The sequence below is a fragment of the Triturus cristatus genome, chromosome 3_1 (assembly GCF_964204655.1).
Source record: "Triturus cristatus chromosome 3_1, aTriCri1.1, whole genome shotgun sequence".
In the NCBI taxonomy this organism is placed as follows: domain Eukaryota; kingdom Metazoa; phylum Chordata; class Amphibia; order Caudata; family Salamandridae; genus Triturus; species Triturus cristatus.
The window spans coordinates 1,167,723,933-1,167,741,119 of NC_140583.1; the positions used below are offsets into that span (position 1 = coordinate 1,167,723,933).

The following is a 17,187-nucleotide window of genomic DNA, read 5'->3' on the forward strand; positions in this document are numbered from 1 at the left end:
GGGCTAGTTGGACCCCAGGGACCCTCAGGATTCAAATGAACTTAATCTCCCAACTAAAAATGGACACAGGGCGTGTTTACACAGTGGTAAAGGGAGGGGACGGGGCCTGAGTTAACGTGTGCAAAAACGCCCTGTGGCCTGTTTTAAGAGGTAGTTTTAATCCCCATGCCCTCTTATATACTAGGGGCTTACAGAGGAGGTCATGCTAATCACAGGGGGACCCCAACGCATAATGTTCCCTAGTGTATGTAGGTGTTTTCACTGTATTCTAAGTGTCTTTTAACATAGCACTGGCTCTAGGACTGGTTAGTCAGGCTCAGTTACCACCAGTATCCGTCTGAAAAAGTTGAGGGTACAGGATGATTTTGCAACAAGGCTTCTTTCTGCTCTTCTTTTTGTTCTTTCTGCACGTTATCCTTCTTCCTGCACTTATCTTCGTATTTGAGGACTTCTGTTGCTTCTTTCTGCACTTCTTTTGTTTCTTTCTGTGCATTTTTTCTTCTTTCTTCACATGTCCTATCTCTGTAGGCATAGTTAGAAATTAGCATTTAAAAAACCTTTGAAATTCACAGAAAAAACCATAGGTTTCAGGCACGTTATAGTTAGGAATTAGCATTTAAAAAACCTCAGAAATTCACTGAAAAAACCATAGGTTTCAGGGGTGTTATAGTTAGCTGGACTTTTCACTTGTACAAAACCATTGAAATTCCCCCGTTATAGTTAGTTCAGCTAACTATAACTCGGGCGCCCGCAATGCACTGCTGATGACGTCACATATTACATCACTCATGACATGGTCAGTGACATCACTCATGACATCACTGATGACATCTCAAATGACATCACTGATGACATCACTGATGACATCATCCTTGTGATAGAGTGGCAGACCTCCTCTCACCCTAATATAACCTTTGATACACACATTCAAAAATAGAGACTAACATTTTCAAAACAATGGACATACCAATACCAGTTACAACAACCTCTTCAGTAATTCTAAGATCCACATACACATCCACTCATTCACCAACAGTCTTATACAGTCACTCATACATGTACTCACTCATCATATGTACTCATACACCTATACATCCTGTTACACAATGCCACTCATCCATAGAGTTACTCACACACATAGTCACTCATGCTAATAAAGAATCAAACATACATTTACTTGCATATACAGTTATACACACACCACCATACTTACTTCTACGGAAACTTACACATACTTAGTCTTTTAAACAATCACTTATAGAAACACATACTTATTCATACAGGAACTCTTTCAATCTCTCACTCTCACATATACTCACATATATACACCAATAGTCACATATACTAGTTTAAAACATATGTAGTTACTCATAAAGACACTATTGAGACAGTCATTCACTCACTAACACACCCATACACACACTCATCCACCCATACAGTCCTGCACACATGCTGTGTTCAACACATACAAACAGTGAGTCACTCATTCATGCACCTATGCACTACGTAATACCCCCCACCGAACCATGCAGACACTCAGACTGATACTCAAAAAACCAACTAATAACCTATATAGACACCCATGTAGCTACTCACCAACCCATGCAGCCACTTATACACAAAGTGAGAGACTGATACAGATATTTACATATTTAAACATTACTCACTAAGCCATGTATTCACTATGATACACTTAATCAGTCAGTTACACAATCAATTTTTCAAAAACAAATCATCCATTTAGACACTTATATACCCATTTATTCTTCCATCGACCTTGAGATATACATATATAAAACATATTTAATTTTCAGAAAAACACACATTCACTGGATGATGTCATCAGTGATGTCATCAGTGATGTCATTTGAGATGTCATCAGTGATGTCATGAGTGATGTCACTGACCATGTCATGAGTGATGTAATATGTGACGTCATCAGCAGTGCATTGCGGGCGCCCGAGTTATAGTTAGCTGAACTAACTATAACGGGGGAATTTCAATGGTTTTGTACAAGTGAAAAGTCCAGCTAACTATAACACCCCTGAAACCTATGGTTTTTTCAGTGAATTTCTGAGGTTTTTTAAATGCTAATTCCTAACTATAACGTGCCTGAAACCTATGGTTTTTTCTGTGAATATATATATATATATATATATATATATATATAGTCCTTTCCGCTCTCCTCTCGGCGGAAATGCAGGCACGGACCTCTCGCCTCCAATCTCAGAAATCAATAGTCCCACAACACAAGAGTGGGTGAAGCAAACGATTTATTACCCAGTTAAAACGAAGAAATGAGCGGACCAGTGTCCTCCATGACGCGTTTCGCTCCACGCAGGGAGCTTGATCACATGATGCGTCTTCGTGTGATGAACTCATAAATAGAGAGACACTGAGCACCCAAGGAAAAAAATGGAAGACAGACTGCAAATTCGAATACATTGCATACAATCAAATCCTAATGGTCAAGATAACTGAGATAAATGTCATGTGCAAAATACGCAAATATTAGCAGCAGGGCTCAACATAGAATTACAAACAGACAAAAATTGACAAGAATGTATAAATATATAAATATATAAAAATACATAAAAATCCATAGGAAGGTGACATAAAAGGTGGTATTCAAATTAGTGCATAGTGCATATAATGTATAATATATATATATTACCTACTGGCAGTCATCAGGTTCTAGTTTCCATAGAAAAAGCATTTTTTGATTTGCCAATAACTTCGGCGCCGTTTGACGAATCTCCACGTAATTTTCAAAACTAATTGTTCACTCAGGTCAGCTCCTCTCTTAAAAGTTCGGAGCAATTCATCAACGGGGTTCGGAGAAAAAAGGGTGGTCCCAAAATGTGTTTTCTCCAGGAGCCACGTTTGCAGAGTGGTGTAAAAATGGGTGTGGCCTCAAACCACCTCTCTGCAATCCAGCTCTGTGGCACTTACTGGAGATACCTGGTGGGCAAGTTGGCCCCCAGGGACCCTCAGTATTCAAAGGGAATTAAATCCCCCACGTACAACACACCAGGGGGTGCATTTGCAGAGTGGTGGAGAAAGGGGGTGTGGTCTGGTAGGAGAAGTTAGCAATCCTGTTGTGTGGGACTTACTGGAGGTAATAGGAGGGGTAGTTGGCCCCCAAGGTTGACATTGGGGGCTAACTACTCCTCCTGTTACCTCCAGTAAATCCCACACAGTGGGATTGCTAAGAGGTGTTTGGAGGCCATGCTCACCTTTCTCCACCACTCTGCAAACGAGACTACTATGTTATAGTTAAAAATTAGCATTTAAAAAACCTTTCATATTCACTGAAAAAACCATAGGTTTCAGGGACGTTATAGTTAGAAATTAGCATTTTAAAAACCTTAGAAATTCACTGAAAAAACTAACCTTGGGCATCATACTCTGCTCCGCCAGAGGAGTTTGCGGAGATTTACCAACTCCGCGGTCTGCTGAGAACGCGAAGTTGGGCAAATCTCTGCCTCCATGGCTTAGCGGAGTACGGGGCTAGCCCCCATTGACCAAAATCTTAAAAAAACACCACTTACCTTGTCTTCTTCCTTCCCTCCTCTCGCTGCGGTGTCTCCCTTCTTCCGGCATCCTCCTCCTCGCCGCTTTGTAGGTATTATGTCATGCGTGAACTGCGCATGTGCAGTTCACACAGTTTGTGGAAGACGTAATACCTACAGGGACGCGAGGAGGTGGACGCGGGAAGAAGGGAGACACTGCGGCAAGGAGCAGGTAAGGCAGAAGGCAAGGTAAGTGGTTTTTTAAAACATTTTTATTATATTGCTGATGACCCCAGGGCAGAAACAGAGTCCCGCGTAGTTCCACAGAGGGTTTTTTTTACTACCTGGAGCTAGGCGGAGCTCCACTATGCATACTCCACCCAGGCTTAAAAAAACCCATAGGTTCCAGGGACGTTATACTTAGAAATTAGAATTTAAAATACCTTAGAAATTCACTGAAAAAAACCATAGGTTTCAGGGACGTTATAGTTAGTTGGACATTTCACTTGTATAAAACAAGAGAATTTCGGCTGTTATAGTTAGTAGAGCTAACTACAACTCATGTCCTCACAATGCACTGCTGATGACGTCACATATTACATCACTCATGACATGCTCTGTGACATCACTGATGACACCGCTGATGACATCTCAAATTACATCATTGATGACATCATCCATGTGATCATCTGATGCACATCCTCACACCCTAATAAAACCTATCATACACCCACTTTAAAATACCAACTTCCAATATCGAAACCATAGACACACCAATAGCAGTTAGTACATACCCGCTCAGTGATTCATACATCTACACACACATCCACCCACTAACCCATACACTCACTCATACACGCAGTTATTCATCAATACAGCCACTGATATATCCACTCAAACACCCATATAGACACTCATGCACTGCCACTCACCCAAAGAGTTACTCAAAAACCTAGTCAGTCACCCAAATAATTAATTACTCTGCCATTTACTCACCTATACAGTTATACACACAGCACGTCACTTATTCATAGAGACACGTACTGTCTTAAAAAATTACTGACCTAAGCACACACTTATCCATGCAGCCACTGTCACAATCACTCACTGTTACATATACTCACTTATATACTCCAATACTCACAAAAACTGCCTTTCACATATGTAGTTACTTACACATATACCACTAACACATCCATTCACTCACCAACACAGCTATACGTACACTCACTCAATGATACACTACCTAACACATGCACTCATAAAGGCATACACACAGTGAATCACCCACTCACACATCCATGCATGGAGTCACACTCCCACACAGACACTCAGGCACCCATATAGGTTCTCAGACAACCAATCATTCTTCAATATACCTTAGCATATATAGATATAGCGTTCTTGACATTTTTAGAAACACTCAGTCACTGGATGATGTCTTCAGTGATGTCATCATGATGTCAGTGAGCATGTCATGAGTGATGTAATATGTGATGTCATCAGCAGTGCATCGCGGGAGCGCGAGTTATAGTTAGCTCTACTAACTATAACAGCTGAATTTCTCTTGGTCTATGCGAGTGAAATGTCCAACTAACTATAACATCTCTGAAACCTATGTTTTTTTCAGTGAATATATATATATAAAACGCTATAAAAACGCTATTTTGGCTAACATGAACATTGTGCAATGCCTTGTGAATACATAACGATTCTGGTGCATGCTGGGGCCTGTAGTTATGTCGTAAGGCCTCGTGACCACATGGATGAATATTCAACTCACCTGTGAGAAAGGCGTGGTGACGCCGAAACCGGTCAGGACTGTGAGTTATTTAAATGCTGCTTCAGACTAATAAAGTCTTTTGTTGTGCACAGAAGTCGGAGTGGGGCTCTGTTTCTTTGGAGTCTTATGCATGCAGGATTCTCCGCTCCAGCAATTGAGAGCCCGCCCTGCAGAGTCGGTGGCCCCCAGTAAAACAGAGAATGTTTGTTGGATATATATATATATATATATATATATATATATATGGCAGAGATGCAGGGCAACTAAATACATTTTTGACTGCACAAGGAACCTTGGGTCCGCGTTCGTCTATCCGAGTGAGAGTGGATGTTTTGCAACAAAGCCAGCGAGATAGATATATATATATATATATATATATATATATATATATATATATCTACACACACACATACACCGTGGAATTTCGCAGTTTTTAAAGGAATTGGGCACAATTCACTTAGCAATGTGCATTATATAGTAACATATTTACAGTCACTGACCATGTCTTGAGTGATATAATATGTGAGGTAATGGCAGTGCAATGCGGGAGCATAACTAACAGTTAGCTAAGATAACCATAACAGCTAAATTACTATGGTTTTGTATAAGTAAAATCGGAGCTTAACTATAACGTCCCTTTAACCTTTGTTTTTGTTCAGAGAATTTCCGAGGTTTTTAAATTCTATTTCCTAACTATGAAGTCCCTGTAATGTTTGGTTTTTCAGTGAATTTCTACGTTTTCTTTTTTATTTTAGCTCCTAACTTTAACCTGTAACCTTTGAGAGCGAGTAAGTGCGTGAGTGTCTCACTGTGTGTGTGAGTGGGTATGTGAGTGCCCTGAGTACATCTGTGAGTGAGAGCATGAGTGCCTGAGTGGGTTCTGCAAATTTTCTGCCTTTTTTATGCTAACTTATGACCTTTTTTGGCCCTTTCAGTTTGTTGCTGACCTTTATTTTTCCTCTTTCTGCTAGGCCTGGGTGGAGATCGTGAAGTTTCACTCTGTGGAATTCCGCAGAGTTACCAAAATAGTCTTCAGTGATAGGGCGGATTATTGCTCCCCCACCCATAATTAAGTCCCCTTAGATGCTGAAAGTAGTTAGGGGTCTAGAACCCCTCCTGTTACCATCACTAAGTTCCCTACAACGGGCTTGTTAAGACTTCGTCGGTGGCCTTACCCCATTTCCCATCCACTCTGCAAACGCTCCTCCTGGTGCATTACTGGTTGGGAAAGAAGTTCTCTTGGCTTCCGAGAGTCGTTATGGGCTTCTTTCCGATTGTTTCTGATCTCTATTTGTGCCTCATTCTGCTTGTTTCTGACTTTTATTTTGCCTCTTTCTGCTAGTTTCTGGTCTCTATTTGACCTCTTTCTGCTTGTTTCTGACCTTCATTTTGCCTCTTTCTGCTAGTTTTGGATCTCTATTTTGCCTTTCTCTTCCTTTCTGATCTCTTTTTAGGATCTTTCTTCATGTGTCTGACCTTTATTTTGCCTCTTTCTGCTTGTTTCTGACCTTTAATTTGCATATTTCCGTCAATATCTGACCTTTAGTTTGCCTCTTTCTGCTAGTTTCTGATCTCCACTTTGCTCTTTCTGCTGAGTTCTGACCTTTATTTAGCCTCTTGCTGCTTGTTTCTGTCCTTTATTTTGCCTCTTTCTGCTCTTTTCTGATCCTTATTTTGCCTCTTGCTGCTTGTTTCTGTCCTATATTTTGCCTCTTTCTGCTAGCTTCTGACCTTTATTCTGCCTCTTGCTGCTTGTGTCTGACCTGTCTGAGCCCTATTCCGCCTCTTTAAGCTCAATCAATCAATCAGGGTTGGTAAAGCACAGCTACTCACCCTTGAGGGTCTGAAGGCGCTGGGGGGATAAGAGGCGGCTTTGTTGAGTATGTCCTGAATTGGGGCAATGTGGGATATTGACAGAGGTGGAGGGGGATGTTCTTGCAGACAGGGACAGCAAGGAGCTGCTACACTTGCAGCTCCCTGTCTGTGACAGCAATCCTTTTGTCTGTTTCCTTGCCCGCTTGACAGTGGACAGGGAAACAGATGAAAGCTCTGCTTCCAGCAGGCAAGAGCATTCATCAGCTCTCCCATGCTGGAAGCAGCGTTGGCGGGAGCTGTCAAAGCTCCCGCTATGCCACAGCAAACAGCTATATCCGGGAGGTGGTCACCCTGGAACATGCAGGAGCCGGCCCTGAGGGGTGGCAGTCCCCAGGGCCATGTATGGCTCCAGAAGAGGGGCCACTTGTCCCCCTCCTTTGTTTTCGAATGGCCTGCCCCAGGGAGGTGGCAGTCCCCGGTCCGAGAATGACCCAATAGGGGGTCCACGCAGTCCCCCTCCTTAAAAAAAATAGAACGCCCTCTGGAGGTGCTGGTTCCCAGGGCAAGGGGTCCATGTGGACCCCCTCTTGTCCATGTATTTATGCCCCGGGGAGGTGGTGGTCCTTGTGGCAGGGGGTTCGGTCTTCCCCCCAATTTATTTTTGTATGTGGCACCGGAGAGGTTGAGGTCCCTGGGCCTGGGGGGGCCCTCCAGGGGCTAATTCCTCATGCCCCCGGGACTGCCCCACCCATGGGCTAAACATTGGTGAAGCACAGGAGCCTATGCTTCTTCTTTAAAGAAATTTGTTGGGAGTCGTGGATCCAGTGCGAGTCCCGCTGGAAAAAAAATGCTTTATTGCCCCAGGTGAGGTCTTCGCGGAACCCCTCCAAGAGGTCAAGGTATTTCTACTCTGCCCCCTTCTCTTTTTTGAAAATTTTTGGGGGGTAATCAGCAGTAGGTATTAGTCATCTTCAATGTATATTGAATTATTAAACAACTGTTTCTTATCTCAAAATAAGACAAAAAGCGCCACCATGTGGGAAAGTGTCATAAGTGCCGGTGTTAAAAATTAAGTGCCTGTGCCAAGCACCAGAAGCCAACAGCTCAAATGAAGCACTGTATAGACTCCCTCCCTCCCTCCTCACCGCTCCCCATAGTCGACAAAATGTAGGTAGTTTGAAAACAAATAATCTGGAATGTTTTACCACGCAAATAAAGTTTCTCACATAAGGCGTAAAAAATAAACATAGTCAAGCCTAGGTGAATAAAAACAATCATGTGTACATGAACTCAAAATTTAAGAGTAATGTCAATTTTTGTTTTAAATGCTTTTCTACATTTCCTGGTGACTGTGAAACCGAGGCTTAAGGAGATTGGGGGTGGACATAGGTCATCCTCTTTCAAACACGGAATCAATAGATGCTTCTTTTAGGACACAAATCAGCAACTGCTAAAGAGATGCAAGTTAAAATAGCTATTTATTTGTATTATATGCGTGTAAAACTTTGTGAGTGAGGAAAATGCAAATGGGATAGTCGCTTTAAAATTTTAAAAAACGTTGACACTAAAATAGTTTTTCTTGAGCCTGTTCAAATCACGATCTTAACAAAACAGCCCTATTCGCAATAGTAAAGCCAGAAATTTAAAGAATTCATAAGATTATATATCTCTTTTCATGGATAGATGTAAAACACGTTAAAAAAAGCTTTGTGTATCATATTCTTTCTTCTAAGATCGATTTGTGACCTGCAGGTCATATACCTCCTTATTAAACTTACACACTTGTGCACGCTCAGTGTGATACCATTTTCGGTGCTGTCCACATTCCAAATTGTGAGAAGCTGACCCTTTCCTCATACGGTAAAATGACATATAATGAATATAAATAGGAATCATTTACATAGTTAGTGGTTATCCTGAAAATGTTGGATCAACACTGGACATCCCTGCTCTAATGTGTATTAACGACTAATATCACATCAAAAAGAACCCACATTAGTTGTAGATGTTTCCTGAATCTCACCACAGAATATATATTAATTTTTCACCAGACCATTATCCCTGCCATCTAGCAAAAACCAGAAGGAAAATCTTTTACTTGCTTTGCAAAGTGCAAGTTCATAAAGTAACAAAAAAGTGCAGAGCAACTTCATCAACCCTCTTTGGCAATGGGAAACATTCCATCTGACTTAGACTGGTTCCCCTTGACAGCCATGCCCAGCCCCTGCTCTAAAACCCACACCCTAAGTACCAGGGCCAGCTTTTATGCTTGTGGTGCCTAGTGCGACAAATCTCTTTTGGCGCCCCCCCATGACCTCTTCCTCGGATTCTTTCACTACCACCCAGCAAACGTGCCCTATATATCTCCATATCCCCTCTCTCCCATACATTTCCTTTGTTCTTAAGTGCTGGTAAAGACTCAGCTATCCACAAAAAATACATATCTGTTCTGTGCAGCAGGCATACTAACCCTGAGTGCTACTTTATGGTGAGTCAAAACTGCCAATAGACAAAACTCCGATCTCTCTTTCTAGCAGGAACATTAATCACAAGAGGTATCTTGACATTTTGTATTGCTGCTTGAAAGCTCCTCTCACAAGGAACTCTGCAGCAGCTGCTTTTAAATCATAAGTTATTGCTAAACACAGCACTCTCCCCTGAGGTCAGTATCCACCCTCCAGATCAGCGTCTAATGCGGCCACACTGGTCACACCGCCCTAAATCTAGTCCTGCTAAGAACTGAACCTCACCAAGGTTTTCTTGCCTGCCTGCATTTTTACCCTGCACTTTCAGGTTTCCCACCTGGTGCTGCTTCTCACTCCCTACTCTTTCTGTCTTCCCAAGCTGCTGCACATTCCCCTGCGACTCTCTCAGCATCTTTACCTGATGAGTGCATAAAAGCTGCCACAAGTTTCTGTTCCAGGGCATTCTGCCTACGGGAAATATGGGCCACCAAATAAATCCAGGCCACCAGGCACCTTGGTTTTCATGCCAGACCATTCAGTTACAAATCTGCACATACTAGCATTTGTGATTTTTGATCACTTTAATTTGCCCTTTTGGCTGGAACACCTAAAAACAATGATTTGTCAAGGGAAATTCTAGTACTCAGATGTTGTGCCCTGGTAAATTGAGCCATCTAGTAAGGATACTAATGCCGACTGGGACACAATAGCTTGTTTAAGTGACGTAAAAATGTATCTGGGTGGAAATTTAGACTTGGGAGAATGCTACCTGTGTTATCTTACATGTATGCCTGGCGTAACCCGAAATGATGGGCACCCCTGCAGAATGCGAAAAGGGGACCCTGAGTCTCCCATATATCATATATATTATTTTGCCATGGGCTGAATGGGTGCACACCTTCATCGAAGGAGCGTCATGGGCCTGCCTCTGGTATGCCACTTTCCTCACCCTCACCTGTCACTTTCCCCTTTCTTTTCCCCCTTTCCTACTTGACTACCTGTCTTGCCTTCCTCGCTGATGCTTTTTCTGCATTGCCCTTAGTAGCTTCACCGTTCTGTGTTGTCTAACCTTTGCAGGTGTCCCTCTTCTTTCTAACTTCCCTCCTATAGTCTGAGAAAGCTAAAGAACCAGAAGGCATATTTTCGCTAGGCCCTTTCCACTACCCATAGTAAATCAGATAATGTTGCAGGTATGTTGTTTTATACTCGGAGAAATAAAGCAACTTCCACAAGCTGCCAGTTGTTTTGCTTGTTGTTCTCCACTAAATTTATATCACAGCAGACATGAGTGCCACCCTGCTAAATGGGTGGAGCAGCAGGGCCCTATGTTACACCCCTGGTTGTGCACGTGTCCCCATTCATTGTCTTATGGTAGAACAGAGACATGCATATGATATTGCTTTGTTTAGAAGTGTTGATTTTTGTTCAAAAAGACCATATTTGTGCTTTTGTTTGTAGGATCTCCTACAGCATTCTCCGAATTCTATAACTTCAGTGTCAAGCAACCCACAGGGAATTGTGGTGCCAGCCTCAACACTGCAGCAGGGGAACATCTCCATGGCAACTCTCAACTCTTCCCCTGTTGTATCAGGTGGGATTTCTGTTGTCTCTCGAATTGGTAATGATGTGAAGTTTCATTTTCATGACTATTGTATCCACTGTGTTGTGTCTTCCAAGGAAGGTAATAGGAGAAAGTGTCCCTGTCTAGAATTATGAATCAGGTAAAAACCCCAGGTCCATCTAGCACAAGCCCAATTGCTGCCCACAATACCACATAATCACTTTTACTTACAACTTGAATTCAGACTATTAAAGCGTTCTATCAAATTTTCTCTTTGTCTGCTTAAGGATTGTGTCTCTAGGATGGGTTACCAAGAACAGCTTGAACATCTTTTCTACTCACGAACTCTCCAATGCACAACCATATGCAATTTTCAGATTTTTGGAATCTGAAGAGAAAATATGCACATCATGTGGGTCAAAAAGAGCTTTTACTCAGTATCTCAATAAATATCTAATCTATGGGCCTTTGTTTTTTGAATGGTCACAGTGGGTCTCACAGTTTGCTTGGGAGGGAGAGATGAATAGAGCTTTATAGGTGGATAATTCCTTTGTCAGTTTGTCACACTTGAAAATTCCATCACATTTTGAGTTTTCATACCTGTTGATGGAGGTCTGTGCAACCTCAGAGGATTTACTTTGGTTGCAAAAACACAGATAATCTGCCCATGGCAAAAGTGGGTGGGTTTATTTAGATAAAATGTACTGACTGGGGATGTACGCTGAAAGTGGGGAAAACTTGCTAGAGCCCACATGTCTAATCTATCAAGTAAGTTGGAGAGTGGATCCCAGCAGGTAAAGAACACTAAAATGACAGTTTAATTAGTCTCCCATATCATTCATGGTGGTCTTTTACTGGCTTAACTCGACTAGACATGGTGGTAGACGAGTCATCCTAATGTGAGCTCCAGCACCACCAGCATTTCTTGGTGGAACTGAGGAGCGGTGAAAGATGGTTCGGCTGCCAGAGGTGAGATTGAATCTAAAAGTCATTAGCTAAATCAACTTCAGCAAGGACCTGTCAATCAGACCTAAGGCTTCCAAAGCTCTATCCACTTTCTAGTTTTCCTGTTAGCCTAATTACAGTACAAATGCCCTTCTTTCAAAACAGCATTTTTTTCAGTTTGTGAATTTGCTTTTCCAATCTATGTTTTCGTCAACATTGCTCAACTGTGACATGCAAGTTATTTGTTATATATTTTTTTACTCTTTAGGGGCTCATTACAATGTCGGACAGAAATTCTCCTCCCGACAGTTGGAATCTCCTCAACCATTTCGGAGCCCTTCTAACCTTCTCGGTCGGTTTATATTCCGACCGCCCGAATATGATGTTCACGATCGGAACCTAAACAGCGCGTCATTTCGAATGGTACAACCCTATGGACAACTTTTTCATGGTGTGCCTGTGACAGGGTGCAGGGTTTTCCACGCACACCCTATTTACCCGTAAGAGCTTGTGTTGTGGACGGTTGTCGGGCGTAACATGAGCTCTCATAGGAAACAATGGGAATCCGACCAGACACTGTTTGGTCGCATCGTAATCCGGCGGTCGGAACTGCCAACCGCGAATCAATCGGTCCCAATTCCAAGTCTGTCAGGAGAGGCTTGCCGCCCAACATTGTAATGAGCCCCTTAGTGTCTGGCTAAAATGGATTGGAAACATGGGAGCACTTACAGAAGAAACTTTGAGGGTATTCAGAATGAACATGTAGTGGAAATGAACCACTTGAATACACCTAAAGTGGGTGATAGGTAGACGATGCCATCTGGCACACGAGGGATGGGCACCCGGAAGCGGTGGCTCCCTCACTAAGGTGGAGGAGCATCGCCCCACTGCTTCAACTGCAATTTCCATACAAACAAAAAATGAGAATAACACTTTGTTATTTTCATCTTATTTTATTTATTGAGACTGCAGTTGAAGTGGCTGGGCGGGGCTGGGGTCCCCGTTTCACAGGGAGGAATAGTGAGGGTTGCACCTTAAGTGTGCAATGACTTATTTTACTTTGCATGTTTTCACCCAGGTTGCATTACAGCCTGGGTGAAGAACATGCCCAGGCTTCCATTCCCCATGTGAGTGCTGAACCACAGAACTCAGACCAATCACAATGCTGCATTGCAGGGTTGTGATGGCTGGAAGCCTGGGTGTATGCTTCCTGGTTCCAGTGTCCCAGGCTCCTATGTGGCAGAGAGGGCACGGCTGGTGACCAGCGCGAGTAGCAGGTAAGTTTACTTTTCCATTATTTTTATTTTTACCACTCCCTGCCCTCCGCCACCGTTCCCTACCAGCCCCCACTGGCACCTGGAGTATCTGTTGGTGGAGGCAATTTAGGGCACAAAAGGAGTGGGCACCTAATGGGGTTATTAGTGATGGGGAGCACAACATGCAGGAGCAGCTAATCAAATTGGATGAATACCAATATGGTGAGCTATGGCTCTCACAGTTCACGTGCTATTAGGAGAAGCCTTATTGTATTTCACAGTGCTCAAATGGAAGAAGGAATCACCCTGCCGCCTTAAATTAGATCCCAAAGGATCAAAGGAACATTATATAAATTTCCCTCAAGCACCCGCTAGATAAAACCACACATTATATGAACAATGAATGCACAATAATTATTATTCTAATTATTTCATTTCTTTTCTTCTTTTGCCCAGCCAATACGTGTTTCGTCATATAGGAAGTTCCCCACAACTTCTTCATGCTAAAAGGTACAATAAACACCACCAAAAATAGTGGCAGTGTGCAGACCACACACAGTGACAAAAACACCTGTGTCATGGTGTCGCATAGTTATAACTTTGACAACAGTGGGTATGTAACAGGTGGAAACCCATGCTCAAATGTTAAACATTCTTTGTGGTCTTTGCTATGTATATCGACAAAATCCATCACGTAAACGTGTGATAATTTCAGTCGGTATATTCAAGATCTCAATTTGTGGGACATGGTGCAATTCTAAAAGATTAAAATGAGCTCTCTCTGGCAGGATTAGCCAGCCGTCAACACACTGTTTAATATCAATGTCACATGCAACATTAAAAGTGCAGCCTATTGACTGCAGCACATACCTGTCTTCTCTTAGAACGTTTGTCAAATCAATCCTGTGATTCAGTATTAAATGAACTTGATATACCATTTGATATACTATGCAAAAACGGCAGGTCACAATTATAATCTACAGATTGACTCCTACCTTAAAACCAGTTCTACTTCCGTCCTGGCAGTCCAAAGTGTAAATCCTCTGTTTCCCATTTCTGTGTATTCTTATTACAGTATATTACACAACTTGTCATATGAAGCCAGTCTCAGTTGTTTGACTATGTGGTCAGTTAAATGGCATTATCTATTCATCTCACCGTATCCTGTGAAAAAAGGTATCCTGTGCCTCTTGATCCATCACTCCAAAAACCTGGTTAATTACCCCTCCAGAATAATTCTATAAGTCCTTCACACCCTGTAAGTAAAAACCACCCGTCACTCTCCATCATAATTATATCCATTTTTAATTTATGACAAATCTCAACTTTCAAAAAGAATAACCTACCTAAAATCGAGTACTCTTCAAGCTTTCATCCAGCATTCATTGTCCACGTCGTTCATATTCACTGAATGCGGAACCATTACCTATGACCCCTCCAGTATTTTTCTGCAAATACCGACCAGAACTGCTATAGCACGTCTCCTCCGTACAGTATATTGGCCCCGGCCTGTCGCCATGTTGGAAGGGCCGGTCACCATCAGCGTGGTCTTAACAGCTCTAAAACTGCTTCCAAATAACATACTAATCAGAAAGCCCAAGCTCATATTCTAATTATTGTTAATAACATTGTTCATTCCATACTCTCCATGTCAGTATTTTCTATTTGTTCTTGTTCAAAATCTTTATCTCTTGTGGGTGAATTAGTATTTTGGAGAACTCAACTCCACAAGTGAATTAACCAATTTCTCACAGGCTGCATTTAGAGAATTCAAATAACTTCTTAAGGTATGTCATAACCTCTATTTGGTCAACTTCTTCGTGCCAGAAGGCACCACGTCTCTCTAAACAAATTTCAATTGTCATGAGTATTGATATTCAAAACACCTCACCCCCACTTCAATAAGCGGCGATTGTATTTGTCTAAATAAGCTTGATGTTCTTAATGCAGACATTAGATCACAATTATAGGAAAGTGGCTCTGTATATACTGTTCCCAAATAGGTACAGTGTGTACAGAGGCCACAGTCCCCAGAGGTTTGGCAGAGGCTAAAGTTAGTTACAACCTTACTCTCTAAAGTGGTAGCTTGGTCGAGCAGTAAGGCAGTATCAGAGGACAATGTAAAGCATTTGTTGTACACACTCAGTCAGCAAATGGTCTCACACACTCAAGAACTGAACTCTAGGCCAATGGTTGTTCTATTTTAGAACCAACAATAGGTATCAAAATATACTTTCTCAGAATGAGATGCTTTAGTTAAATACTTTGCAATAGACAATTGACGTTTGTATGTAATAGTTACAGTTTGTTGCAATAGGCAACACAATTTCAAACACAATAATACATTGAGCTCAATTCGGAATTTCAAGTTAAATGCAATTGATTACTTTTAGGATTACTTTTCTAACTCCAGGACTGGATCCTAGATATAGTCCTATATAAGTTTCTGTCAACTATTTTAAAAGTTGACAGAAACTTTTTCTAATGAAATCCCCAATGTTATCCTATGGAAGGAAATTCACTTAGCAGGTAAGTGGGGTTATTGTTACTTTTTCTAGCTCAGTGTTGGATCCTGGATCCAGCACTAGTGTACCACCTGTAAGCAGTTGAGAGAATGCGTTTAGGTTATACAGGCGATTTTTAACGAATATTTAGAAGTTTGCAAAATTGACACTTAGAAACTTTTTCAGCAACAACTAGGCAATGTTATCCTACGGAAGGAAATTCAAGTTGCAGGTAAAGTATGTTCTTGTTACTTTTGTAATCCAGTGCTGGGCTCCTAGGCTCAGTACTGGGACATCTATCTAAAACAGGTAAGTAATTATGTTTTCACAGTTGGTACGATTTTTAAAGAATATTTGTAGTTTGCAAAAATCGACACAGAAGAAATTTCACAGAAAAACAGTCAATGGTTTCCTATGGGAGAAAATTGAGTTAGCGGTAAGTATGCTTGTAATTACTTTTCAGGATCAGTGCTGGGCACCAAGATCCAGCACTGGGAACTCTCCTAATAGCAGGTGAGTATTTTCAATTTCGTTACTCGGTTGATTTTAGGTGAATATTTTAAAGTTTAGAAACTCCACACTTAAAAGAATTTTCAAGTGAAACCAGCCAATGTTACCCTATGGAAGAAAAGTGAGTTATCGACTTTTGGGTAAGTACTCGACTGGCAGAGTTAAGGTGCTGGACACAGACTCAGGGGTCTCCCAGGGTCAGGTAAGTACAGTTGTTACACCCTCAGCGGCACAGGGGCAGCCAGGTGCAGAGTGAGTTAGGCCCAATGTTATCCTATGGAAGGCAGAGGGAGCCCTTGGTTGGTGGCTGCTGACTAGCAGGCCATGCGGCTGTGGGAGCTGGGCTCCTGGTCACTTGCTCAGGGCAAATGGGGAAGTAGGTAGGAATAGAAGTTCAATAGATTGCATTGGAAAAGCTCAAGAACGAACAAAGGCAGCAAGCTCGGGGACGAAGATTCTTCAGGTGCAACCACCACTTTGAGAGGTAAGTTGGGTAGTTGGAGGATAAGTAGGTACCCAGGAGTTGGGCACAGGGGGCCGCAGGGCGCCGGGTTCAGGGGTGCCTTTTGATGTTGGGAAATCTTACCCTCTGTTGATCGCGGTTGGGGGGGTCCCTGGTTCTGAGGCTGCAGGCGTTGTCAGGAGCGTCGAGGTGGGTCCTTGGGTGTCGGATTCGGGGTCACAGTCACGGGGGGACGTCCTCTCCAGCATAGGCCAGGCTTGGCGGGTGCAGAGTGTGCAGGGTTTGCGGTTCCTGGCTGATGACAGGGGTCAGTTACCTGCTTTGAGCTTTGCTTTTGAGTCACAAGGTAGCCAGGTCCTCCGGGGTTTGTGAG

The 17,187-nt window shown here is 42.4% G+C and overlaps 1 protein-coding gene across 15 annotated transcripts in view; it reads left to right on the forward strand.

Annotated features, from left to right (window-relative positions):
* Nucleotides 1-17,187, forward strand: part of PKNOX2 (PBX/knotted 1 homeobox 2) — a 3,737,380-nt gene that overhangs the window by 3,031,758 nt on the left and 688,435 nt on the right. For all 15 annotated transcript variants that reach the window (XM_085646078.1, XM_085646083.1, XM_085646080.1 and 12 more), the window contains one exon: nt 11,034-11,166. In XM_085646078.1, coding sequence (XP_085502204.1) covers nt 11,034-11,166 — 133 coding nt within the window. The remainder of the gene's footprint in view (nt 1-11,033; nt 11,167-17,187) is intronic.